The sequence below is a fragment of the Galeopterus variegatus genome, unplaced genomic scaffold, assembly GCF_000696425.1.
Source record: "Galeopterus variegatus unplaced genomic scaffold, G_variegatus-3.0.2 Scaffold2207, whole genome shotgun sequence".
In the NCBI taxonomy this organism is placed as follows: Eukaryota; Metazoa; Chordata; class Mammalia; order Dermoptera; family Cynocephalidae; genus Galeopterus; species Galeopterus variegatus.
This window is the reverse complement of record NW_007728318.1, coordinates 218,329-240,880: the sequence shown is the minus strand read 5'-3', so window position 1 is coordinate 240,880 and position 22,552 is coordinate 218,329. Positions and strand designations below refer to the sequence as shown.

Here is a 22,552-nt window from a genome sequence, read left to right as displayed (position 1 = left end):
CAGGATATGGTCTGTCTTGGTGAATTTTCCATGTGTACTTGAAAAGCATGTGCATTCTGCTGTTGTTGGGTGGAGTATAATATAAGTATCATTTAGATCTAGTTACCTCAAAGTTGATAATGTTATTGAATTCTTGTCTGTCCTTTGCTGATTTTCTTTCTACTTGTTCTGTTGATTACTGAGAGAAGAATGTTGAAATCTGCACTGTAATTGTGGATTTGCCCATTTTTCCTTTTAGTTCTATCAGTTTTTGTTTCATGTATTTTTGAAGTACTCTTAGGTGCGTACACATTTAGTATTATGTCATCTTGTTTAATTGACCTTTTTATCATTATATAATGTCTCTGTTTATTCCTGGCATTTTTACTTGCTTGGAAGTCTCCTTTATTCTACAGCAGTATAGCTACTCCATCTTTCTTTTGATTTGTGTTTGCGTGGTATATATTTTTTCCATTCTTTTAATTTTGACTTACCCATGTCATTATATTTAAAGTGAGTTTCTCCTACACAGCATAGAGTTGGGTCTTATTCTTTAATTCAGTTTGACAATTTCTGTCTTTTAGTTGGTGTGTTTGCACCATTTACATTGAATATAATTATATGTTTGGATTTAGGTTTACCTTTTAAGTATTTTTCTGTTTGTCCCACTGTTTTTTATTCTATGACTTCCCCTTTCCTGCCTTTTATTTGATTGTTTGAATGTTGTTTAGTATTTCATTTTAATTTACCTAATGTTTTTTTAGCTATATTTCTCTGTTTAGTTTGTTCTGGTAGTTGCTCTAGGAATTACAATTTACATACTTAACTTTTCACAGTTCTACCTAAAATTAATATTGTACTACTTCAAGAAGAATGTATAAACCTTACCATTGCACCCTTTATTCTTGCCTTTTATGTTGTACTTGTCATACGTATTATATCTACATACATTGGAAACCCCACCAGACAATGTTATAATTTTTACTTTCAGCTATCATACATACTCTAAAGAACTTAGGAGAAAAATAGTTTATTATATCTACCCGGATACTTACCATTTCAGTTGATTTTCTTCATTCTTGAAGTTCCAAGATTTTTTCTGGCATCATTTCCCTTCTGCCTGAAGAACTTTATCATTTCTTTTAAAGCAAGTCTGCTTACAGTGAGTTCTTCTAGTTTTCCTTCACTGAGAATGTCTGTTTTGCCTTCATTCCTGAAGGATATTTTCAGTGGATATAAAACTCTGGGTTCTGGATTGACTGTTGTTTGTTTGTTTGTTTACTGGAGCACTTTAAAAATTTTGTGCCATTGCCTCTGGCCTCCATGGCTTCTGATGAGAAATTCACAGTCATTTGAATTGTTTCCCCTGTATAAACACATTATTTTTCTCTAGCTACTTTCAATATTTTTTCACTGTATTTAGTATTTAGCAGTTTGATTATGAAGTATCTAGGCATGGATTTCTTTGAGTTTATCCTGTTTGGGACTTGCTGAGCTTCTTGAAAGTAGGTTTATGGCTTGCCAAATTTGTGAAGTTTTCAGCCATTTTATTCTCAACTTTTTTTTTTTTTTTCCTGCATGGCATTTTTTTTCCTCTTCTACTGCTGCTCTGATCACAACAATGTCAGAACTTTTACTATTATTCCCCAAACTCTGCTATCATTTTTTTTTTAATTTATCTTTCTCTGTTGTTCACATTAGGTAATTCCTACTTACCTATATCCGAGATAACTCTCTTTCTCCTTATCATTTCCATTCTTCTTTTGAACCTATCCAGTAAATTTTTGAATTCAGTTATTATATTTTTTCAGTTTTGAAATTTCCATTTTGTTCTTTTTTATGTCTCTTGTTTCTTTCACTTCTAAGAATATTTAATTTCACTTCCTTGGAGCGTGGCTATAGTAACTGCTTTAAAGTTAGTGTGATAATTCCATCATCGAGGTCATCTTGGAGTTGGCGTTCTATTGAGTTTTTTCCTTGCAATTTGTTGAGATTTTACTGTTCTTTTAATGTCAAATAATTTGGGGTTATATCTCAGACATTTTGAATCTTATGAGATCTGGGCCTTGTTTAACTCTATTAAGAAAATAGTAATTTTTTATTTGTTTGTTCTAGCAGGTGACGATTCAGATTCAGTTGCAATTTTTGACTCACCTTAAGTGGGCTGTGATTCCAATGTCTGTTCAGTTTTCAGAGCCTTTGCAGTGCTGTTCAGATCTGTCCTGCGTGTGCACCACTCGGGGGTCAGTCTGGGACCTAAGCAGTGTCCTATTCTGTAGTTCAGTTCTCAGTGCTTTTTTTTTTTTTTTTTTTTTCCCTTTTTTTGTCTTTTTTACTGACCGGTAATGGGATTGCAACCCTCGGTGTCGTGCCCATACTGGGGACCGGCAACGGGATCACAACCCTCGGTGTTGCGGCCACACCTCGCTCAGCCAGTGAGGGGGAACCGGTCTCCACATGGGATCCGAACCCTCCGCGGGAGCGCCGCCGCGCTCCCAAGCGGCGGACTCTCCAGTGCGCCACCGGGCCGGCCCCCTCAGTGCTTTTAGTGTGCTGTTTAAGGTCAGACCCACACATGTGCAGTTTAGGATTGAACCCAGGAATTCATCGACAACTTTATGGGAGCCCTTTCTCCAACTCCCTCATATCTCACCAACAGTCTGTGGCTTCCAGGGTCTCCCAATAAAGATGGAGGATAAGGACATGAAAGATGTCTTTTCATGAGGAACAAAAGGATATGCAATATCATTAGTTGTCAGGGAAATACAAATGAAAACCACAATGAAATACACACTCTAGAATGCTTAAAATTTTAAAGTCTGACTAGTTGCTCAAGCAACTTGTTAGATGATGATGCATAGCAGCTGGAATATTTATACATTGCTAGTGGGAATGTGAAAATGGTATTACCTCTTTGGAAAGCAGACAGTTTTTTATAAATTTACACTTAATCTTACCGTATGACTCAGCTGTGTCACTCCTAGATGTTTACCCAAAAGACATGAAGACATTTCTCCACACTATAATCTAAGCACAGCTTTATTCATAATCACCAAAACAGACAAACAAAAAAAACAGTAAACAACTGAAATATCCATCACATAATGGATAAACAAACTGTACTACATCTATATGATAGAATATACTTACTTAGTAATAAAAAGAACTGTTTATATATGTAATAATACAGATGGATTTCAAAAGATTTATGCTAAGTGAAAGAAGCCAGATATAAAAGGCTATACACTGTATGATTCCTATTCTGGAGAAGACAAAAATATAGGGAAAGAAATTCAAGTAATGGTTGTCCAGGGCCTGGGAGCTGGGGACAGGGAACTTTCTGGGGGTGATGCAAATGTTCTGTATTTTGATTGTGGTAGTAGTTATATGACTGTATACATTCCATTATACACTTAAATGGGACAAGTTTTACAGCATATAAATTACAACTCCATAGCCTGACTTTTAAAAAAGCTTTAAACCAGCATGTTGATTAGAGAGATTTTCAAAATTGTTTTGAATTGGTTACTTCATACTTGAGTAAAGGGGCATTGTTTAAGAAACTCTGTGCTTCAAAGAAGAATAAAATTTGAAGTATCACAAAAAGATTTGTCTTGTATACACTGCTTTATAACCTTTTTGATTAATGTGTGATAAATATCATGATAAAAACAAATGTGTGTCTGCAATACTTTAAATGGTTGCATAGTAGCCCGTTTTATATCATAATTTACTAAACTGGCTATCCATTTTTTTTTGGATATTTGTTTTTTGTTCTGGGGGATTTGTCAGCTGGTTGGTATGAGGCTGCTCCATTTTTGGACATTTAGGTTGTTTTCAGTTTTATTCTGCTTCAATTTAAACACTATAGTCCTCATCTTTATAGCTGTTATATTAGAATAAGTTCTTGGAAAAAGAATTTCTATGTTAAGGTCATGCCTTTTTAAAATATAAACATATTACTAAATTGTTACTTCGAAATATTCTATAATCCTTTTTCATCTGTTTTTTTTTTTTTTTTCCCTTAGTCTTTCATTTCCTTCTTAATTTTTTTGATGGTAGTTTTTTGGCTAACTAGTTAAGTCTATCATTCTATTCCTTTCATGATTTCATGCTATTTTGATGTCATACTTAGAAGGCCTTTCCTCATCCTGAGAGTATAAAAATATTTATGTTGGCCTCTAGTTTTGTTTATGGTTTCATTTTTACATTAAATTTCCTATGGATTAAAGTTCCACCTGTATTTTTTGCCACCTAGTTAACCAGTTTTTTTTTTCATGTAACAGTTACTAATTTTCTCCCTATAGGTGTAAAATGTCTTTTTAATCATACTCCAAATGCTTTAGTTTCGGTTACTGTGACTTCTGTCTTGTTCTATTTGTCTGTTTATTTTGACATCTGAAATGAAGTGCTTTAGTAAGTATAATTTTATAACATATACTTTAATATCTGGTGCAAGTTCCCACTTATTATTCTTATTTTTTAGATGTTTTCTTAGATATTCTCACCCTTTCTCAGAAATTCTCACAAAGTTATTTTTCCAAATTTACTTCTAGATCATTTTGCCAGTTGCAATAAAAATCTGTTTTTTGCATGATATTTATAAATTAATTTGGGGGAATTTGATATCTTTCTAAGCCTCCTATCTAGAGACATGATAACTCTTTACTAAAATCTTCTATGTCCCTCAGCAAAATTTTATAATATTTATTTGTATTATACATTTTATAACTTTCATCCTATATATTTTGTGGGTTTTGTTGCTGAGATCTTTTTATATTTTCTGATTACTGCTGAAACATAATAAAGATAATGATTTTTGTATTGTTTTTAAGTGGTCATTCTTTTATTTCTAATATCATTTTACATGGCTTTTTGTTTAACTTAAATTTGGTCTTATCAAAAGAAAATTTGGGAATGTATGCCAAGATTTAACTGATATTCTGTATTTCCACTAGATTCTACACTGTGAAGCTAATATTAATGTTGCAGTTAGGTACACTATTCTCTGTAAAATTTTCTCAAATCTATAGGGCCTACAAAAAGAGGCTCATATCCATGAATCTGACCTTTAGTTTTGGATTGTTCATAGAATTATATATTAAAAAATCAGTGTTTAGGGCCGGCCCGGTGGCGCACTGGATAAGTGCGCCGCTTGGGAAGCGCGGCGGCGCTCCCGCCCGAGGGTTCGGATCCCACATACGGACCGGTTCCCGCTCACTGGCTGAGCGAGGCGCGGGAGCAGCACCGAGGGTTGCAATCCCGTTGCCGGTCCCCGGCCCGGAACGGGGGCAACACTGAGGGTTGCAATCCGTTGCCGGACACGGAAAAAGACAAAAGACAAAAAAAAAAAAAAAAAAAAAATGTGTGTATAGGTTTAAGCTGCCAAGCTTCTGTCTTCTTCACTGATGAGGGAAGGACAGTAAGATGGGAGGTAGAATCAGCTGTTGTTTGGGTGTGTGTGGAGAAAAAAAAAAAAAAAAAAAAAAAAAAAAAAAAATCAGTGTTTATAGTGTGTGATCTGTAGGACTAGAAGCCACTAAATATATTTTCTTCTCTTGGAATTAAGTCTTATTTTTAGAAGACTTCTGTACCTCTTCTCTACCTGCTACCCTGGGGGATATATTTATATGTGTCATTGGTTGGAGCTGGCTAGTTATGGTCCTATTAAAGTTTCAGTTAAAAAACTGATAGATAACACTCTAAAATGTTACTGTAAACTTGGTCTTCTTGCTGCCTCTTAGCTAGTGTTTTTTAAATTGCTACTGAAGTAAGATAAGGGATAGACAGAAGAATGCTAGAACTCAAGCCTGGTGATTATAGTGTTATAAGTAATCTACTTCACTGCCTTCTGGCATAATTAAAGTGTAATTTGGCCATGTTTGCTTTTTAACACAGCTACTAAATTTTACATGTGCAAAAGTACTTACATTAGTTTACATTTACAGTGCTCTGAAATGGTTACTTTTTTGTGTTTTCTGTTTTACTTTCTCACCAAGGCTCTAAACTCTGGATGGAAGTATGTCTCTTATTTATAAATCCCAATAATCTTAGTATAATGTCTTATACACAATGAACATTGTACTGTGACCAATATAGTAGTAAAGTTTGGAAAATATTTTTAATAAATATCATGTACAATGAATAACATGTGTGAGTCGACAGGTATAAGTGAGAATTACCAAAGATGATCATAGGTTAGCAATGACGAAAGGTGACTAATGTAACCTAGTCACTAAATATGACTTGGTAGGGATATGAATATCAGCATCCTATTAATTTCCTGCCAGACCCAAAGTGAGTACCAAGATGGTAGAAGATAAGAGAAAGCTAAAAGACAGCCTTGCCTTCTAAGAGAAAAGGTTAAGACCAAATTACTAAGCTTGTGATTATATACCTGTATCTATTCTGGGAAGGCAAAGTCTATTTGACACCTCCACATGGATGTTCAATGGGCATCTCAAAATTAATGCATTAAAAATATATGTCTTGGGCTGGCCCATGGCTCACTTGGGAGAGTGTGGTGCTGATAACACCAAGGCCACAGGTTCGGATCCCCGTATAGGGATGGCCAGTTGGCTTGCTTGGGAGAGCCTGGTGCTGGCAACATCAAGTCAAGAGTTAAGATCCCCTTACCAGTCATCTTTTTTTATTAAAAAAAAAAGTCTTAATTTTCCACTACCCCAACCTCCTTTCATTCATTCAACAAATATTTATTGAAAGACTATTGTGTAGCAGGTACTGTTTTAGTGCTTGGAATATCCATCACTGGGCATAACAAAGATCTCTGCTCTCATGCTGCTTATAATCTTATAGAGAGAAGCAGCAGCAAATGAACATAATAGGTAAATTGTTAAGTGTTGTAGAGAAAAATAACAAAGAAAAGGGTAAGAGGAATTGGGATTGTTGGTGGGATGGGCATAGGAATAGTGTTGGAGAGAAGTAAGTGGCAACTTTAAGTGTAGAGGTCAGGATGACCTGACCTCATGTCAAGTTGAAATTGGAGCAAAGAGCTGGAGATGAGAGAGTTAGTTGAGCAGGGATATCTGGGGAAAGAGCATTCCAGGCAAAGGGAACAGGTAGAGTTCCCTTTGAGCAAAGGTGTGATATCTGAATTGCCTTTTTAAAAGATCATTCTGACTGCTGAGTAGAAAGTGACTGTAGTGGGGCCGGCCCGGTGGCGCACTGGATGGTGCGCCGCTTGGGAAGCGCGGCGGCGCTCCCGTCCGAGGGTTCGGATCCCACATACAGACCGGTTCCCGCTCACTGGCTGAGCGAGGCGCGGGAGCAACACCGAGTGTTGCAATCCCGTTGCCGGTCCCCGGTCCGGTACGGGGGCAACACTGAGGGTTGCGATCCGTTGCCGGACACGGAAAAAAAAAAAAAAAAAAAAAAAAAAAAAAAAAAAAAGAAAGTGACTGTAGTGGAGCAAAAGGGAAGCATGGAGATGAATTAGAAGATAATGGAAACTTGGATTAATTCCAAAGTTGGGAGGTACCTAATGTATCCAGTGAACAGCAAAGAGGCCAGTGTGTCTGGTGCAGAGCCAGTGATGGCGGTAGTATAAAAGGTTAGAGAGGGGAGGGCCGGTGATGAGGGTCAAATCATGTAGGGCTTTCAGCCACTGTAAAGATTTTGGCTTTTAGTCCGAGTGAAATACAGGGAGTCACTGTACTGTTTTGAACAGAGGAATAATATCTGACTTTCATTTTAACAGAATTACTATGGCATCTCTGTTGAGAAAAAATATAGAAGGTCAAGGGCAGGAACACGAAAACCATTAGGAGTGATTGCAGAAATCCATACAGACCTATAAATATGTACAATAATTAAGTTTCAATTAATAAGTGTCAAAAAATTTTTCTGAAAAATCCATGCAGAGAAATGGTGGAGCCTTATACCAGGGCTGCAGCAATGGAGGCAAGGAGAAATCTTTGGGTTCTGGATATACTTTGAAATTACAGCTAGCGTGATTTTCTGACCCTTTGGAAATGAAATATGACTCCAAGTCTTTAAGTTTGTGCTATCCAAGTAGAGATATTGAATAGGCAATTGGATATATAAGTCTGGAATCTGGGAATGAAGTCTAGGATGGAGATAGAAATTTGAGAGTTATCAGCCTGTAGTCAATATTTAAAATGATGGGACTGCATGTGACACCAAGGAAATAAGTAAAGTAAGACGAGAAGAAGAAAGACAGAACTGTAGGCATGTCACATCTGTTTCCTTTGTCCTCATTCCTCTTTTCAGCAAATTACACTGCTATCTCCCTAGTTCTCAAGTCAAAAATCTAGAATTCCTTTTTTATTCCTTATAAAGAAGTGCTTTCTACATCTGAATCTGTCCTCTTCATCTCCACTAACAATCTAATCCAAGTTACCATTATCTTCTAATTCATCATCCTGCCTCCCCTTCGCTCCACTACAGTCATTTTCTACTCAGCAGTCAGAATGATCTTTTAAAAAGGCAATTCAGATACCATACCTTTGCTCAAAAACTTCCAGTGTACTAAACAGCAAACATTGTGAATCAATGTTTTGAATCACAAATACTGTAAATCAGTGTGAAACATAGTCAAACGTGAAACAACAGAGTTTTAAGCAGCCTATGGAATGGGAAAAAAATATTTGCAAACTGTATGTTTGATAAAGGGATTGATACAACTCAACAACAAAAACCATGTAGTCCAATTAATAAATGGGCACAGGACTTAGACATTTCTCCAAAGAAGATATACAAATGGCCAACGAGCATTTGAAAACATGCTCAGTGTCGCTAATCATCAAGGAAATGCAAATCAGAACCAAGGTGAGGTATCACCTCATACCACTTAGGATGGCCACTATCAAAACAAACAAACAAAACCCCCAGAAAATAGAAAGTATTAGTGAGGGTGTAGAAAATTCCTTGTGCACTGTTGGTGGGAATTTAAAATGATGGGCCGAGCCCGTGGCACACTTGGGAGAGTGCGGCACTGGGAGCGCAGTAGCGCTCCCTCCGCAGGTTCGGATCCTATATAGGGATGACCGGTGCGCTCACAGCGCTCACTGGCTGAGCGCGGTGCAGCCGGTTTCAAAAAGGACAAAAAAATAAAAATAAAATAATAAAATAAAATAAAATGATGCAGCCACTAGTGAAAACGGTATGGAAGAAAATGTTGTATATACATAAAATGAAATTTTATTCACCCTTAATAAAGGAAATCCTGTTGTATGCTACAACATGGATGAACCTTGAGGACATTATGCTAAGTGAAATAAGCCAGTCACAAAAAGACAAAATATTGCATGCTTCCTCTTATATGAGGTATCTAAAGTAGTCAAACTCTTAGAAACAGAAAGTAGAATGGTGGGTTACCAAGGGCTGGTTGGGGCGGGGAGTTATTCGATGGATATAGAGTTTCAGTTTTGCAAAAAGAAAAAGTTCTAGAGATCTGTTACACAACAATGTGAATGTAGTTAATACTATTGTACTGTGCACTTAAAAATTATTAAGGTGATAAATTTTATGTTTTTTTTAAAAACACAATAAAACCAAAACAATAACCCTCTAATGGTTCCTATTCCACTTAGAATAAAATTCCAAACTTCTTACCCAGGCTGCCAAAGCCTTATATTATCTTGTTTTGCCCATCTCTCTCCACCTCCTCTTCCTTTGTCCATTATTGTCCAGCCACGGTATACCCTTTTTTCCATTCCTCAAACTCACCAAGCTTTTTCCCTCTGCCTGGAACATTCTTCTCTCTGACTTTTACCAGGCTGGCTCCATCTTGTTTTTCAGATCTTGGCTTAACATGACCTCCTCACAAAGGCTTTTCCTGACCACTTAATCTCTAGTCACCACCAGTCACTAGTTATCATATCACTCTATTTAAATTTTCTACACAGTATTTCTCACTATCTGATACTGTTCTTGTTTATTTTTGTTCACTCTCTGCCTCTCCCATATAAGAATTTAAGTTATGTGAGTACAGGGACCTTGTCTGTTTTGTTTATCACTGTATCCCCAACCACCTAGAACAGTGCCTGGCATATAGTAAGAGATCAATAGATGTTTGCTGAATGAAAACTGAACTTTCTAGTCTTAAATTATCATTTTTTGAGAAGGACTGCCCCTTTCCCCAAGCTCCAAACTGGTATTTTAAATTTCATTATGGGTATTTCTATCTAAATGTTCTGCAAATACCTGAAACTTAACATGCCCCAAACAAAAATTGTCATACTCCTCTCTGCTCAGTTACTCTTCCAAACCTTGTTCCTTCTCTCTATTAATGGCATCATCATTAGCACAATCAATCAGGCCAAAGGCCCTCTTTGATTCCTTTCTTTCCTTCAACTCCCACCATTTATCAGATACTGTCAGTGTCTTATCTTGCATCCTTCCCTTCCTGTCCACACAGTTGCCATCACCTCGTTTGAGGCCTAATTTTCACTTGGAGCATTGTATGAGGGTACTTCAAAAAGGCTGTGGAAAAATATAATTGAAAGATAATATGAGGGCTGGCTGGTTGGTTGTTCAGTTGGTTAGAGCATGGTGTTGTAACACCAGGGTCAAGGGTTTGGATCCTCATACAAGCTAGCTGCAAAAAAAAAAAAAAAACCCAAACCAAAGCAAAACAAAAAAAACCCCAGTGAACTCAGAGTCTGTTTGAAGAATTAGACACAGACAATCATAAAATACAAGATAAAAAAGAAAGATAATATGAATCTTTCCATTTTCTTTTTAAAGTTACCTCATAAAAACTGCCTAAGTGGGCTTTTTGCTTCTAATCTCTCTCCTCTCCAGACCATGCTACTTTCTATCCATCATGCTGCTTTTCTGTTCAAAACAAACAAGCAAACAAAATATAGTCTTTTTTTTTTTTTTATGCCTTGGAAAGCCAAAGAACCCTTTATCCCCCCAGCCTTTTATTTATTTTTTTTTTATTTTTTTTGTCCTTTTTGAGACCGGCTGCACCGCGCTCAGCCAGTGAGCGCTGTGAGCGCGCCGGTACCCGCGGTGGGAGCGCTGCTGCGCTCCCAGTGCCGCACTCTCCCGAGTGCGCCACGGGCTCGGCCCTCTCCCAGCCTTTTAGACCATGTTTATCTTAGCCTGACCTTTCACTACATCCCTGAAGCCCTGTGCTTCTGCCCTAATGTTGTGGCCTTAGCACCCTTATTGCCGTTCATCAGCATATATCAGGCCTTCCTACCATACACCTTTACAAAGCCATTTCCTCTGACTAGAGTGCTCCTGAACCCCCATGTCCCTTTTTTGACTCATAGTTCTACCCATTTTTCTTTAAGACCTGACCACAAAACCGCCTTCCCCAGGAAGCCTTTCTAGATCTTCCCTTGACCCTAAAATTGGAACTAGTAGTATGGGCCCATAATGTTATTATTATTATTATTATTATTATTATTATTATTATTATTATTATTATTATTATTATTATTATTATTATTATTATTATTATTATTATTATTATTATTATTATTATTATTATTATTATTATTATTATTATTATTATTATTATTATTATTATTATTATTATTATTATTATTATTATTATTATTATTATTATTATTATTATTATTATTATTATTATTACTTTGTGTGTGTGTGTGCCTGGCCGGTACAGGGATGTTATTTTTTATTATGGTACAGTATACATACAGGTAATATAAAATTTACCATTTTAACAGTTTTTAAATGTACAGTTCACTGGCATCAAGTACATTCACATTGTTGTATAACCATACCCCAGTCCTCTATTATCATGTTTATATTAATTGTTTATGGATATAGTTGTCTCTTCCTCTAGATTGTAAACAAAAACTTGGCCTTACTGATGTTTGATTAACATGCATGAACATGAATATAATTTGATAATCTCCCTCATGTATCCTGAGATTAGACTGCACATCACCAGCATAAATGTGATCCTACTCGGGTAATTTTGGATTGTGTTTGTTTCTTCTTCGTATTTTTAAAAACAGCATCGGTTGGAATTAACAGAGTCCTGGATTTTTTAAATGTTCTTTGCTCAATTTCTTCTTTATTAATTTTTTATGCTTTACCTAGCTTTTTTAACCTGGCTTTTTTGTCCCAACAATATTCTGCAAATATATCAATGAAATGAAGCATGTTGTGTTAGGTAAGGTAAACATGTTTCAAGAGCTAGATGTTTCTCAAAGCATATAATGAAACTTCATCAGAAATGAGATTAAGAGTTCAGGTTTCAGTAACATTGCTACTATTTTATTTCTGGCAAAGTTTTGTTAATTTTGCTCTCTTTGCTTTTCTTTACTATTTTCTATGCCCGTTCTTTGATGAACTCCTAATAAACTGTGCTTTTTAGACTGTGACATTGACTTTTCTTCAGACGCAAGTTTCAGAATTGTCTTTTTTTCCCCCAAGCATTATCTCCCTGCCTTTTCTCTTATAATCACATTAACAAGTATTTTAATCACCATAGAATCTGAGAGTTGGAAGGTCCTTTGTGATCATCTAATCCTCACTTTGCAACAAGTAAAGACCCACGTGAATGCTAAAGGGTTCTCAGCCAGTGAGTAGTGGAATAACCTATGACTCAAAACTATCTGTTGGTGCTAAGTCACTGAAGGAAATCATTCTCCTCCGTTCCGATCTGAAGGATCCTCTGTAACATCATATGAGATGCACTGGGGGCTGGGGAAAAATGACCCTTAAAATTCACATTTGTACTTTGCCCTGTCAGAGGGGGAAAAAAAAATCTCTTTGGAGAGGGTTGGGGGAAAGAATCCTCCTTGCCAGGCATAGGTATATCCAGGATTCTAATGAATAGTGGGTTTTGATGGAGCCAAACCTAGATATGAGGAAATTGAGTGACAGGAATGATAGGCTTTGTACAAAATGAGTGTGCGGCCTTATATGAGTATAGATGTAAAAGTGGTGAAGGGGTTCATCATGGATACTAATTCTCCTCTTAATTCCATCTTCCATTAAACACATTTTGAAAGTTTTTTGTGTCTTTTATTTTTCCCCGATTTGTATAGCTGTGCCCCCTAGATATAGTCTCTCATTTTTCACTTGCCACTTTCTTGATAAAGGGGAGTACAATTAGAATAGTAGGTACTTAATCATGCTTTGGCATGAATTATGTTCCCCCCAAACCCCCTGAAGTTTGAATTGTGTCCCTGAAGTTTTATGTAGTAGAAACTTAGCCCCCACTGTGACTGTTAAGAGGGTGGGAAATCCTATTATGGTAATTGAAATGTGGAACCTTGAAGAGGGGCTTAGATTGTGGGACCATACTGTAGTGAAAGGATTAAAAATGGTGGTCAGACTTTCAAAGAAGAGAGTTTGTCTTTGTCTCTGCTCTCTCTGCTTCCACCATCTTGTAATGTGAGACCCCTGGGTCACTGTCACCATCACCAGATGGACTTTGGACTTCCCAGCCTCAGAAACTGTAAGCAATAAGTTTTATTTTCTTTATAAAATACCCAGTTCCATGTATTTTGTTATAAGCAACAGAAACGGACTAATACAATGTATATCCTTCATTGTCATTCTGTTATAAATCTTAACCTCTTTGTACCTCACTTCTTACATCTGTAAAATGACTGAAATACCTACCTCATATAATTTTGTAAAGATTAAATGTTAATACACATAAAGCTCTTAGAACAGGTTCTGGCATATAGTAAACACTCAAATGTAGACCTATGATCATTATAGTTATTGTTATTAACTGATGTATTCATACTCTTCGTAACTGTTCATCCTATCAGTTAAGTGTGTTTACTTTATGTATATTCCTTTTCAATGTATTTCCTTTAACCTTCCTTCTTCGTTTTCTCTGTAATTCAAGAGGCTTCTTCAGTTTCAAGCAATTTTTTTTCCCCATTTTTTTTTTGTCTTTTTTCGTGACCGGCAACGGATCGCAACCCTCAGTGTTGCGCCCGTACCGGACCGGGACCGGCAACGGGATCACAACCCTCAGTGTTGCTCCCGCACCTCGCTCAGCCAGTGAGCGGCTGGTCTGTATGTGGGATCCGAACCCTCGGCGGGAGCACCACTGCGCTTCCCAAGCGGCACACTGTAGCAGTGCGCCACTGGGCCGGCCCAGTTTCAAGCAATTTAATGAAAAGAAAATTTATACATGCAGAGATGGTTGATTTAATTTCTTCAAGGTTTTTGGAGAATTTCGTTCCTTCTGAGAATACACTTATTTTTCCTTCATGTTACAGGTGGTATGCAAGATTACAATTATGTGTGGGCCAACTGTTTTGAGATCACATTAGAACTGTCTTGTTGCAAGTACCCACCTGCTTCACAGCTTCAACAGGAATGGGAGAACAATCGTGAGTCTTTGATCACATTGATTGAAAAGGTAAAAGTAGATGACTGGAAGTTTGGGCTATAGAAATGATGGATTAAGTAAGGGGGAAATTTGGTTTATATTAGATATCCTTTATTTTATTTATCTGTTTGTATTATTTAAGATTATAGATTACCTTTAGTGATTATTAGATTATGATTTATTAAAATATATTCTATATCAGGAAATGTGCTTGCTCTAGAAAAAAATTTTTAAATTAGAAAAAAATTCTAGCTCTACCTTGCCTGTCCTTCACCCCCAGTGCTCTGCTTCACAGGGCTCCATTTGCCTGTTTTTACAAACTGAAATAATTAGCCAAATTTGTACACAGGTTCTTACAATGTCATGTGATTATATTTGCTAGAGAGTCTTTACCACTGTATGAACCATGGACATCTTTTAATTTAAACATCAGACAGGCTAGTACAGCTGTTGTATATACCAGAAATTATACCTTGTTGATAAAATTAGAAGCCTGGCTTTGAGGATAGGGAATTTCAAAAGCACCTTACTAGTGGAGAGTTCAGACATGTATGACTTAAGTTTAAAGATTTAATACTTTTGTCTACATATTATTTCAAGGGATTGGAAAATGTTTAGGGGAGATAGAGAAGTAACCATAGTTTTTAGAAATCCTAGCATCAATGCAGAGGGAAATAATGCTTTCTTGCTTTCTGAATTAATTGTCTCTGATCTTTGATTCTTTTTTTTTTTTTTTTAGGTCCATATTGGAGTTAAAGGATTTGTTAAAGATTCGGTTACAGGATCTGGTTTAGAGAATGCAACTGTCTCAGTGGCTGGTATTAATCATAATATCACAACAGGCAGATTTGGTGATTTTCACAGATTACTTGTTCCTGGAACTTATAACCTTACAGTAGTTTTAACTGGGTAAGAATTTAAACTATCCCCATATGAGCCAGCTGCCAAAAGAAAAGAATTTAAACTATACTCTTAATTAAAATGTCAAGCCTCAATTTTATATCAAGGACAGAAGTATAGTCTGGTAAATGTTATTTGCTCTATCTTTTATTTTTCCTTATTTTCTGATTTTTCTCCTTTTATAATGAGAAAATACTATCGTGGAGTTTTTTGTTATGTAATCTAACAGTACAACTGGATGTGAATCATAGTTGTAGCATGTGTGGAAGGACAGTTTTAAAAGCTTGAAAAGGTGCTCAGCTGTGTAAAGCATTGCCTCAAGGTTAATTGAATACAAGAGTGGAAGAAACCCAGGGCTCTGTAAATAAATGACATTTTGAAGAACTGTTTTATCACCAGCTTTCTAATATATTAAATGAGTGGTTTCCCACCTCCCTAGAAACCTTTCTGGAAGCTCACTTTGATAAGGATTTAACTGATAACCTTTAATTTAATTTTGAACTTTCCTACCTGGGAAAGAAGTTGGAATGTCAATTTGATAAGGCACTGCAAAGAATTGGATAATTTATTGCTTCTTTGAATATTGTAGCAGTAGTTATAATGGAGTAACAACCTCCTTCTTTCCTCTGAATGTAATTTTCTGTAAGCATTCTAGTGTGTGGTACCTCAGAAGATTTGGTAAGAGAAATAATACGTCTTTAAAGACTTAACCTGAGATTCTCCGTGAGATAACATCCTAAATCTCTTAAATTTACACATCTATCTTTATTTAGTTTGAGTTTTGATAGACCACTCAGTGCAAGAGTATGAAAAGGCTACTGTGCTTTTTATAATGTTAATGCATTGTGTTTCTTAACTCCAAGCCATCTACACTTTCAAACATTTTTTTTTTAGGTATATGCCATTGACTGTTTATAATATAGTGGTGAAAGAAGGACCAGCCACACAGGTGGATTTTTCCCTTCGGCCAACTGTGACTTCACTAATCCCTGATACAACTGAGGCTGTCGCAACTGCTAGCACAGTTGCTATACCTAATATTCCTTCTGAAACATCATCTTCCTACCAGCCAATTCAGCCAAAGGACTTTCACCACCATCATTTCCCTGATATGGAAATCTTCTTGAGAAGGTTTGCCAATGAATATTCTAACATCACTCGGCTTTATTCATTGGGAAAATCAGTGGAGTCAAGAGAGCTTTATGTGATGGAGATATCTGATAATCCTGGTGTCCATGAACCAGGTAATTGGTATGGTCTTATACATAATTTCAGTAGTGCCTCTCAAAACTATGTACTGTATTGCTGTGTTTCATTCTGTAAGGTTACTGATAGCATGTATAACTGGAACTAAAAGAATGAAAGAAAATCTAGCCATTTTTTTTCCCAGAAAAGAAGAAAATCCATTTGATTGTTCATATTAGGCATAGTATTTAATATGTGCATAGATTAGATTTCTTCTGCTAATAGTATTTTTATTTTCATATTATCTGGCATGTATATGCTTTGAGCCTGCTCAGATGTATATATTAGTAAAGAAGCTGCTTTATTAGATGTTTATGAAGGTTTTTCCTGCTTCCTTTGCCAAAATAAATGCTTCCTTTAATTTTTAGTTCAGGATTCACATATGTTGAGGGAAAAACCCAAGAGAGTCAATGATAACTGAAAAGGAAAAAAAAGTTTTCCATGTAATTATTTTGTTTTCAGGTGAACCAGAATTTAAGTACATTGGAAATATGCATGGAAATGAAGTGGTTGGGAGAGAACTGCTGTTGAACCTCATCGAATATCTTTGTAAGAACTTTGGAACAGACACTGAAGTAACAGATTTGGTTCGTAGTACTAGAATTCACCTTATGCCATCCATGAATCCTGATGGATATGAAAAGTCCCAGGAAGGTAAAGAATAGCTGTCTGTTAATGCTTAATCTTTTGATTATCATATGGCATGATTATTTGGGGGTAGAAAAGAATTTGACCTGATTGTTTCTCTGGAATTTCTTCCTGTTTTAGTTTTATAATGTATTATTGGTTTTAGCTTTTCTATTCTTGTAAGGTAGGCCAGTCCATTCAATAATTATGGCACTTTGGCAATGGCTCTTATTTACTAAAAGTAGTATAAGATTTTTACCAATTGTTCCATTTTAACAGTAGTTCTTATTAAGTTATTGTATTGGGAACTTTATTTCGTAAGTGAAAAATCAAGCCAGATATCTTTTGAAGCCAGTGATTCTGATTTGACTCAGTTCTACACGGCATGCATATTCTAAACCTGCTAAATTATTGACTTCTCATTCTTCTGCCTCCTCTGGGCAAGCCCATTGTCTCTCCTGGGACAATATAGTCAGGGCTGGAAGAGCAAGCTTACACAGACCACTTTATGTACAACACTAGCAGAATGAGAATCCATCTTTTCCCAGCCCACAATTCCTTCTAGGCAGTGATACCTGTCAGCAGAATAGGCAGCACAATATGAATATGCAACCACATGATTTATTACTCTCACTGACCTGACAAAAGGAAAATCAACTGGTCATTAATACCCAGAAGTGCTCTTCGATGAATAGGCTCAAGTTAACCCTTATACTATTATTCAGATTCTTTCCCTAAGGACCTCATTCTTTTTGTGACCTCATCACAAATCTCTCCCATGTTCCTCCTCAAACATTTCTGAAAGATGGAACTAATTACAGCTAGTGAGCTGTCCAGTTTTCTTCATTCACTTTCATTTTTCCTCATTATAATCACAATGATAGGGCTCCCACCCTATATTAAAATGGAATATGCACAATTAAGCTTAAGTTGAACCCTTCCTCCACCAGATTAAACTTCCAACTTTGTTCTTGTATAACTTTACCTTTTCATGATCACTTTAATGTATGCACACCACAATTTTCTTTTCTTTTGATCTGTTTCTTATCATGTCTTAGTGAGCTGTATGCAAGTATGATAGAGTCCCCTCTGATCAGTAATGCCCCTTAACGTTGTGTTCATGTCATTATATGTGGATTATTGACAATTGAGCAATGTTGTAATATAATTTGTATGATTGAATTTTTTCCTCTCAAAGTATGACCAAAGGGCAAAACCAAAAGGGTAATAGTTTTACCTCTCTGTTCAAAAGATCTGGAAGAGATGCATTTTTTAAATGCACAGTGTGAAAAAGATGTGTTTTAACCATAGTATTATTAATAATAGTGAAGCCTGATGTGTTCACACTTACTTTTGAGTTAAGGTGGCTGAAGGTCGTATGTGTTGGGTTAAAATATAAGTAGAACATGGCTTAAATTTGAATTCTTTGTGATGCAGGAGATTCAATAGGCGTAACTGGCAGAAACAACAGCAACAACTTTGACCTAAACCGAAATTTCCCAGACCAGTTTGTTCAGATCACAGATCCTACCCAACCAGAAACTATTGCTGTAATGAGCTGGATGAAGGCCTATCCATTTGTACTGTCCGCAAACCTGCATGGAGGTATGACAGCTTTATATTTCACTAATTAGTTCTTGTTGACAGCATTTGAAAGTCCTGGTGGAATCTTATCTGTTTATAGTCTTAGGCTTTCTTAAGATAAGTATCCTGTTATTACTTTCATGGCACACAACAAGAAAGGTCTTTTCTCATTACTTTTCAGGCCAGTTTTCTGACTTTTTCCCCTCCCTCTTTCTCTTTATTTATTATAGTTAACACATTATAATTGTACATATTTATGGGGTACAATCTCATGTTTTGATACACATATATGTTGTATAATGATTGAGTCAGGGTTGTTAGTATATCCATCACCATGCATTTATCATTTCTTTGTGCGAGAACATTCAAAAGCCTCCCCTCTAGCTATTGTGTAATATGCAAAACTTAACTCTTATCCATAGCACCCTACTGTGCAATAGAACACCAAAATTTGTTTCTCCTATCTAATTATAATTTTGTACCTGTTGGTCAACCTCTTCCTGTTTTGCCTTCCTCCCTCCCCTCCCCAGTCTCTGGTAAACACTGTTTTACTCTCTGCCTCTATAATATCACCTTTTTTTTTTCTTAATATTCTACATGTGAGCGAGATCATGTGGTATTTGTCTTTCTGTACCTGGCTTACTTCACTTAACATAATGTCCTCCAGGTCCATCCATGTTGCTGTGAATGACAGAACCTCATTCTTTTTTATAACTGGATAGTATTCCATTGTGTATATATATATATACACCACATATTTTTTATCCATTCACCTGTTGTTGGACACTTAGGGTGGTTCTATATCTTGGCTAATGTAAATTGTGCTGCAGTATACATGGGAGTGCAGATATCTCTTCAACATACTGATTTCATTTCCTTTAGGTATATACCCAGTAGTGGGATTGATGGATCATAATAGGAATTCTATTTTTAATTTTGTGAGTAACCTCCATGCTGTTTTCCATAATGGCTATACTAGTTTACACTCCCACTAACAGTGTGCAAGTGTTCCCTTTCTGCACATCCTCACCAACACTTGTTTTATTTTGACTTTTGATAATAGCCATTTTAACTGGAGTGAGGTGGTATCTCTGTTGTTTTGATTTGCATTTACATGATGATTAGTGATGTTGAGCATTTTTTCATATTCCTGTTAACCATTAATATGCCTTCTTTTAAGAAATATCTATTAAGATCCTTTGCCCATTTCCCATCTGGGTTTTTTGTTTTTTTGCTGTTGAGTTGTTTAAGTTTCTTATATATTCTTGATATTAACCCCTTGTCAGAAGTATAGTTTGCAAATATTTTCTCCCATTCTGTCTCTTCACTCTGTTAACAGTTTTCTTTGATGTGCAAAAGGTTTTTAGTTTGATGTAATCTCACTTGTCTATTTTTGCTTTTTGTGCTTTTAAAGTCTTTTTTAAAAAATCCTTGCCCACCTGCATGTCAAGAATCATTTCCCCTATGTTTTCTTCTTGTAGTTTCATAGTTTGGGGTTGAACATTTAAATTTTGTATTCATTTTCAGTTGGTTTTCGTTTGTGATGAGAGGTAGGGGTCTAGTCTGATTCTTCTGCATGGGGATATCCTTTTTTCTCTGCACCATTTATTGAAGTGACTGTCTTTTCCCCAATATGTATTCTTGGCCCCAAAATAAATTTATCTTTGTCAAAGACCAGTTGGCTTTAGGTGAGTAAATTTATTTCTGGGCTCTCTATCCTCTTCCATTGGTCTATGTGGCTATAGCTTTATAGTATAATTTGAAATTAGGTAATGTGATGCTTCCAGCTTTGTTTTTCTCAGGCTTTGGCTTTTTCGGGTCTTCTTTGGTTCCATATGAATTTTAGGATTGCCTTTTCTATTTCAGTGAAGAATGTAATTGGTATCTTCATAGGGATTGCATTAAGTCTGTAGATTGCTTAGGATAGAATGGTCATTTTAGCAATATTAATTCTTCCAATCTATGAACATGGGATATCTTTCAATTTATTTGTGTCCTCTTCAATTTCTTTCTTCAAAGTTTTATAGTTTTGAGTGTAGAGGTCTTTTACCTCCTTGGTTAGGTTTTTTCTAAGGGTATCATTTTTTTTTACAGTTATTGTAAAAGGGATTATTTTCTTGATTTCTTTTTTCAGATAGTTCGGTATTAGTATATAGAAATGGTACTGACTTTTGGATGTTGATTTTGTATCCTGCAACTTTACTAAAATTGTTTGTTAGACCTAACAGTTTTTTTGTGGCATGTTAAGGTTTTTCTATGTATTAAATCATGTTGTGTGCAAACAGGGACTTCCTGTTTGATTTCCTCCTTTCCAATTTGGATGCCTTATATTTCTTTCTCTTGTTTAATTGCTTTGGCTAGGACTTCCATTGCTATGTTGAATAAAGTGGCAAAAGTGGGCATTCTTGTCTTGTTCCTGATCAAGTGGCGATTTAATCTTCAATGGAGGGCTGGGGGTGTCCAATCTACAGCACCAAGCTTGCATTCCTGGGATAAATCCCACTTGATCATAAGGAATGATCTCATTAATGTGCTGCTGAATTCTGTTTGCTAGTATCTTGTGGAGAATTTTTACATTTATCTTTGTCAGTGATATTGGCCTGTAATTTTCTGGTTTTTGTCCTTGTCCGGTTTTGGAATCAGAGTAATGCTGGTCTTGTAAAATGAGTTGGTAAGTATTCTTTCCTCTTCAATTTTCTGGAATAATATGATGAGAATTGGTATTAGTTCTTCCTTAAATGTTTGGTAGAATTCATCAGTGAAACAATCAGGTCCTGGGATTTTCTTTGATAGAAGACTTTGTATTACTGATTCAATTTCCTCACTTGTTATTGGTCTGTTCAGAATTACTGTTTTTTCATAATTTAATCTTGGTTTTGTATTTGTCCAGGAATTTATCAATTTCTTCTATGTTATCGAATTTGTTGGCATATAGTTGTTCATAATAGTCTCTTATGACCCTTTGTGGGTTTTTTTTGGTATGAGTTTAATGTCTCTTTTTTCATTTCTCTTTTTTATTGAAGCATAATTGATTATACATATTTTGGGGGTATTCCTTTTTCATTTCTAATTTTGTTTGAACCTTCTTTCTTTTTTTCTTGGTTAGTCCAGCTAAAGGTTTGTCAATTTTGTTTCTCTTTTCAAAAAACCGAGTCTTCATTTTGCCAGTTTTGAATTGTTTCTTTAGTTTCTATTTTATTTATTTCAGCTCTGAGCTTTATTATTTCTTTCCTTTTGACAATTTTGGGTTTAGTTTCTTGTTTTCCTAATTTCTTGAGGTGCATCATGAAGTTTTTTATTAGAAATCTTTCTGCTTTTTTGATATATACATTTATTGCTATGAACCTTCTTCTTAGAACTGCTTTTGTCATGTCCCATAAGTTTTGGTATGAGTGTTTTCATTCTTGTTTGTCTCAAGGAATTTTTTAATTTAACATTTAATTTCTTCATTGATCCATAAGTTGTTCAGGAACATGTTGTTTAGTTTCCATGTATTTATAAAGTTTCCGAAGTTTTTCTTGTTGTTGATTGCTAGTTTTATACCATTGTGGTCAGAAAAGATACTTGATATGATCTCTATCTTTTAAAATTTGCATAGACTTGTTTTGTGGCCTAACATATGATCTATCCTGGAGAATATTCTGTGTGAAGTTTAGAAGAATGTGTATTCTGCAGCTGTTGTATTAGAACATTCTGTAAATGTCTGTAAGGTCTATTTGGTCTACGGTACACTTTAAGTCAGCTGTTTCTTAGTCTATTTTCTGTCTAGATGATTTGTCCATTGTCAAAAGTGGGTGTTGAAGTACCCTCCTATTGTTGAATTGTAGTCTATCTCTCCCTTTAGGTATAATAATATTTGCTTTATATATCTAGGTGTTCTAGTGTTGCATACAT

At 35.8% G+C, this 22,552-nt stretch overlaps 1 protein-coding gene across 1 annotated transcript in view; it reads left to right on the top strand.

Moving 5' to 3' along the window:
* CPD (carboxypeptidase D) overlaps positions 1–22,552 on the top strand; it is a 75,055-nt gene that overhangs the window by 12,094 nt on the left and 40,409 nt on the right. The window contains exons 2-6 of the mRNA XM_008580931.1: positions 14,190–14,332; positions 15,042–15,211; positions 16,097–16,446; positions 16,910–17,101; positions 18,512–18,679. Of these exons, the coding sequence (XP_008579153.1) occupies positions 14,190–14,332; positions 15,042–15,211; positions 16,097–16,446; positions 16,910–17,101; positions 18,512–18,679 (1,023 nt within the window). The remainder of the gene's footprint in view (positions 1–14,189; positions 14,333–15,041; positions 15,212–16,096; positions 16,447–16,909; positions 17,102–18,511; positions 18,680–22,552) is intronic.